Source organism: Barbus barbus (assembly GCF_936440315.1).
Source record: "Barbus barbus genome assembly, chromosome: 21".
NCBI classification, from domain to species: domain Eukaryota; kingdom Metazoa; phylum Chordata; class Actinopteri; order Cypriniformes; family Cyprinidae; genus Barbus; species Barbus barbus.
The window spans coordinates 17,635,901-17,642,254 of NC_136749.1; the positions used below are offsets into that span (position 1 = coordinate 17,635,901).

General features: G+C 35.7%; 1 protein-coding gene across 1 annotated transcript; it reads right to left on the minus strand.

The window, feature by feature from the left end:
* Positions 1-1,240: 1,240 nt before the first annotated feature.
* LOC306887813 (GTPase IMAP family member 8) lies at positions 1,241-6,077 on the minus strand (the record flags this gene model as incomplete). Its single annotated transcript, XM_079445821.1, has 3 exons — positions 5,382-6,077; positions 3,483-4,190; positions 1,241-2,010 (listed from the first exon to the last, which is right to left on the minus strand). Exons 1-3 carry the CDS (start codon positions 5,971-5,973, stop codon positions 1,241-1,243), a joined length of 2,070 nt encoding a protein of 689 aa, XP_079301947.1. The 5' UTR covers positions 5,974-6,077.
* Positions 6,078-6,354: the final 277 nt, after the last annotated feature.

A 6,354-nucleotide genomic window follows, 5' to 3' on the forward strand; every position in this document is an offset into this window, starting at 1 on the left:
AGAGTGAAAATAGACACAAAGTAAAAATTTAACATGACAAAAGAAGGAAACAACTCTATGAATAAGTACATGTGCATATGAGTGAAAGGCAAACATCCTCCAAATGGTGAATGATGAACAGGAGTATCAAAGCCGTTGGCTGTAAGATGTGCTGTTGTCTGAAACCTGCCTCATCTAATGACATTCACTTCATCTACCAGAAACAAGTGTCTTACAGTCACTATAGTGTCATTGTTAGCAACAGTAACTTGCATTAGCATTACTTCCTCTTGCTGTTCTTCCCCTTGGATGTTTTTTGTCATTTATTTATTTGTTTGGTTGTTTGTTTTTGTTTATTTTTCCCTGGAAATATTGTGTTGTGGCATCTTATTTGCATATTTCTCCTGAATGTGTGCCACTTTGCCCACAGCTATGTGTTGTGCAAATGTATCAAATTGTAATATTCTCGTCGCTAAGGGGTCTGTGCATTATGAGAGTAAAGATATGGCAGCGAATTTCCAGAGGAATACATTTCCACATTTCTACATTTTAAAAACAGAGCCTAGTGCCCTCTAATTATTTCAGATATATATCGCATGCTTGGAAAAATGAATTTTTAAATATAAATGTGTTTGAATGTTTGAAAAGGAATGTTTTAAAAATAAGATAAAAAGAATGCCCAGCAAAGAATTAAATGGAATATGTACAGTGTATTATTATATGTGTGTGTGTGTGTATATATATATATATATATATATATATATATATATATATATATATATATATGCAGTGCATTACTTTTACCCTATTTTAAAAACAATTTACTTTTTTTATATCTATTTTTTTATATTATCAGTTTTATATATATAACTGTCCCCATAAAATGTAATTATATTTACATTTGGCAAAAAAACAAACAAAAAAAACCCTGTTTTTTAAGCTTTGATATAACAAAATTACTTGAGATTTATACATAAGACATGATATGCAATTATGCATAATATAAAATATAATATAAAACAGGAAAAAAATATTCAAATATCTTCTGAATATAAATACAACAATAATAATAAGCCCAATAATAATTTCTAATAATAATAATAATAAATGTAAATATTAAATGTTACACACACACACATATATATATATATATATATATATATATATATATATAGTTTTAAGGATGTTTAGATATTTCTACTTGAAAACAAAACAAAAGCACTGATTTTGAAAATGATTTCCAGAACTGTAACTTTTCGCCTCATACGGCTGTTGTCCATCTCCATGCTCTCGACTCCCAAATGATTTCACCATCTTCACCATCATCAAATACATCATCGGATTCATCTTCCTCTCTTTGTCCCTGTATCTTCAGTCTTGTATTTGCTCTGTCTTCCTCCACCTTCCTCCCTTCTGTCACCTCCGGCAGCACCTGCATGTCCTTGTCATTGCACCCGCTGTTTGCTGCAATCATCTCCTGTATCTTTTCCAGCAGCTCTGTGACCTGATAGCTCTCACCCTTGGCCTTATTATTAAAAACATGATACCTGTTTCCACATCTGTCAACAAGCCACTGCAGAGCTTCTCCCTCGCATTCAATGTGCTGCTCGATGGTTCTGTCTCCGAGCAAGTCCCCAAATGTGAACAGAACTATACTGTGATCCCAAACCGTGGAGCCCAAAAGCCTCAAATGATCCTCCATCACCTTCCGCTCCTGCTCTTTAAAGGAACAGTCGACACGAAGGACCAAAATGTAAGCGACAGGTCCAGAAGCAGATAGAGATGCACTCTGTCTGATTTCGTCTTTATTTAGTTCAGGGGTTTGTTCTATGGGCAGATGCTTCCACCAGCCAGGGGTGTCTATGATGCTGACCTGCTGTCCTCCCACCTCTCCATGTCTCTGAACACACCAGGCTGTCCTTCTTGACCCAAACACCTGCCTGCCGAGGATGGTGTTCCCTGTTGAACTCTTCCCAGATTCTCCATAACCCAGCAGCACAAGACAAAATTCAGAGAAATGTTTTCCAACATCTAAAAACATGAAGAACATTTTTTTTATATAAGCCAGCACATATAAATGTTAAATGTTATACTATATGAACAGCATTACTTCTGTCAGGTTGATATGGGTTCGAACTTGATCTGCAATGTTTACCAATCACATTCCTCCTTGTGCTCCCCATTAATTTCATATCATGTCTCTCCAATACAAGAGTCAAAAGTCCCAGTAAATAAATAAATAATGGGATTGTTATGAAAAAGGGAAAAAAACGGTTTTTGAGTAACAATTCTAGAATCACGAGATATACACACAGTTAACATCTGTTATTATAATAAATATCTTGAAAGTCCTCGATTTATGGTTTCTGTGGAAACCTGTTTCTGCCATGAACAAACAAATAAATAAAAAGGGTAACTGTGATATATTATCTCACAATTCCTTTTTCAGTATTCTGATCCATAATTTATTTTATGGATCCATTATTTCTTTCCACACTTTTATCTCAGTGAACAGGCTTCCATAGAAACCATAATTCAATAAATGTATTTAATTTAATTTAATTTTGATAAGTATTGACTTGAGGAATATATGAATGTCAAATATTGTGTAAAATTAGTTTTTCCCCAACATGTTTTGAGCAATATAAAACTATATACATTACTTAAAGCTCATTATCAAATATCATATTCCCAAAACCTCAGGCACACAAGCACTCAGACTGAACTCATAATAAATAATGCAGCTTGAATGACACAGCGTTTCTGTGATGCACACTGAAGTCTTAGCAGACATGGTGACGCCAAAACTTTCTCATCAAAATTGTTTTTCAAAGACAAACTGAGACCATAAAAAGCCACAAAAGAATAAACTCAATTTGCAATTTGAACTCTGTATCCCTCCATCACCACAGTATTGTATGTATTGAAATACTTTCAACAAGAGTAGCTCTTATCTTCCTCGGCATCATTCCTTTGTCTTTTTTTTACTGATGTGTTCTTGTTCCTTTTTCAGTTGTAAATTGCTGACTTTGTACTATCAGTACAGTTTTGCACAATCAGGCATGTGCTGGATGCACCAAAAGGTGTGTGTAGATTTTTCGCAAATGTAGTGGAAACATAATTTCAACTTGTTTAAGCAGTAAACGTGTATAGCTGTAATGAATGTGTTTTTTTTTAACCTACATTTTACTTTTCTCTTTTATTTTTAAATAAATGTGCTACTGTGTATAATAAACTTTGACTAGATGCATTCAGTAAAATCAAAATCAAATAAAAAAAGTCCCCCTTTGTTAACAAGTAGATAATGTGGAATGCTAAATAATAAATACAGTATAAAATAGAATAAAAAAAAAAAACAAGTAAATTCTTACTTTACATTCTTGATGTTATTGTGAGTGATTAATCTGTGCATTCTTATTGGATATCATGTTTTACTCAGAAACGTCACATTATGGAATTAAATAGTTTCAAACTTGTGTAAATGTGCAAAACCAGTATCTTACCCTTCATTGTACTGTCCATCTTCCTCATCTGTCTTTGTTTCTTTGCTCTTGCCTTTGCCTTCCTTTCCACTGCTTTCCTTTTCTGCTTCACCTCCTTCAGTGTCTTAAGGTCAATTTCATAATAATGGCCCCTATTTTGTGCCACCATCTTCTCTATTTTCTCCAGCAGGTTTGTGACCTGACTGCCATCATTCCAGTTCTCATTGTTGAGGACATGATATCTGTTCCCACATTTCTCAACTAGCCACTGTAGAGCCTCCCCTTCACTCTCAATGAACTCTTCAACAGTCACGTCCCCCAGACAGTCTCCATGGGTGAACAGCACTATGGTATGAGCCCACACTCTCTCACCAAGAAGATCCATGTGCTCCTCCACTGATGTCTTCTCTGCTGCTGTGAATGACACGTCTACACGCAGGGTCAGCAGAAGCACATGTGGTCCTGGTGGACAGAGAGACATGCTGAGTAAAATCTCTTCTTTATCCAGTTCAGGAGTGTCAGCCACTGGAAGAGACTTCCACCAGCCTGGAGTGTCCACTATAGTCACATGTCTCCCATCCACCTCGCCTTGTCTTCTCACACACGTGGAGGTTCTCTTCGAGATGAATGTCGCCATACTCAAAATGGTGTTTCCAGATGAACTCTTCCCAGACCTTCGAAAACCTAATATTATCATCCTCATCTTAGGAATGTGGACATGTTTGAGACCTGGTAAAAACAAGGTGAATTTAAATCAAATATTTTTTGTCTAAACTGAGATTAAAAGGACAGTTCACCCCCAAAATAACAATTATGCCATTCACCCTCAAGTCAATCCAAACTTTTTCATTTTTTCGTGGAACAAAAAACAAAGAACTGAAGATGTCAGTGATATTTTGTCACTAAGAGAAGTTAGAACTAAAGGTAATGGCCATCTTATTTCAATTGAAAGTTACAGCAGAGAGAAAACCTGATTGGTTTATTATAAATTTAGCTAATTTGAATCATTTGACTTCATAAAGTGTACAAATCAGGATTATTTTAAACGTTTTTTTTTTTGTCTTTTTGGAGTTCAGTAGCACACCTGATCTCATTCACTTTCATTAAATTGGAAAAAGTAGCTATGATACTCTTCAGAATGTCTCCTTTTGTGTTGCATGGGGACAACATGAGGGAAATAACAATGAGAGAAAATGATGAGAGAATTATAGATTTTAAGTGAACTGGGGCCGAATTCATAAAACATTAAGAAAAAAATCTTCTTGATATTTACTTTCTTCTTGACAATGAAGTTAAGAATATTTTGCATTCCCAAAAACATTTCTAAATTCCTGAAAAGAATGTTCTTAAAAATCTTTGAGAATAATTTCTTAAAGTTTGGATAACCTTCAACTTACATTTTTCTCGCTAGAAGAAAAAAAAAGTATTTTTGAGAAATTGCAATTAAAAACATTTGTAAAGAGATAGTTCCATCCTAGGTGTAAATGACTTTATTCTTTTATACAAATACAATTGGAGTTATATTTAAAAAATGCCCTGTCTCTTCCTAGCTTTACAATGCAGCAAAATAAAGTGCATAAATCCATCATAAAAAGTACTTCTGAAGCGAATCAAAGTTTTTGTTTAAGAAAAATATCCATATTTAGAACTTTATAAACCATAATCTCTAGCTTCCACCAACTGTCCAATGTGTGTTCACTAGAGAGGCATTCCAGCAGATAACGTAGGACGTAGGCTTAATATTTTTAATATAGCTCTGATCGTATTCGTCTGAAAGAATAAAGTCATAAACACCCAGGATGGCTTGAGGGGGAGTAAATCATGGGGTAATTTTCATTTTTGGGTGAACAATCCCCTTAAGAATTTTTCAGAATTTAACTTTCTTAAGAAGATCTTCATGAATCTGGCCCCTGAATCTACCTTGTCGTACAAGTGGAGTCTCCCATTGTTCTTGTACCATCTTCCTCCTCTGGTTTGCTCTCATGTATCTCTTTGTCATCATTCCTTCCACCATATGCATCCATTTTCTGTCCATTTCAAAATGACAGCCACCGTTTCCCATGACCATTGCGTCTATTTTCTCCATTAACCCCGTCAGCTGTGTACCGGTAGCTCTCTCAATATTAAGAACATGGTATCTGTGTCCACATTTCTCCACAAGCCAGAGCAGAAGAGACTCTCCTTCATTTCCAATGTACTTTCCTAAAGTTTGCTCCTGTAGCTGGTCTCTATATGTGAACACGATTATAGTGTGATTCCAGACTCGCTCGCTCAGAAGTTCCAGGTGTTCCTGCACTGACCTCCTGTGTTTTTCTTTGAATAAAGCATCGACACGTATGATCAGCAGAATCGCATGGGGCCCAGGAGGACAATGAGCAATGCTAAGCACAATCTCTTGTTTCTGAAATTCAGGGGTTTCTTTGACAAGGTAGTTCTTCCACCAGCCCGGCGTATCAACTACAGTGACCTGCCTTCCGGCAAAATCTCCATGCATCTTCACACACTGGGCCATTCTCCTTAGATGAGGCTCTGCATGACCTGTTATTAGGTTTGCCAAAGAGGTTTTCCCTGCTGCTCTGTTTCCCAATAACACAATCCTCAAATCAAAGAGAAACCGGACTCCTGCCAATAATATCAATATCAAAAACATGATTTCTTGTTCTCTGCTGTCTATACATCTATGTATTGTGCTTAGATTTAAGCTTTTCTTAAACACAAAATCAGACACAAAGAATTTAAATTTGTTAATCAGGGAACTTACCAAATTCACTTGCTTCACATGTAGCCATCGCTGCACTCTCTTATTCATAACCCTGCTTAAAATATTTTGAAATAATGTCACTTTTGGTCTGAATTAGTTACCGCACCATTTAAATGATTCCATCTTCAACTT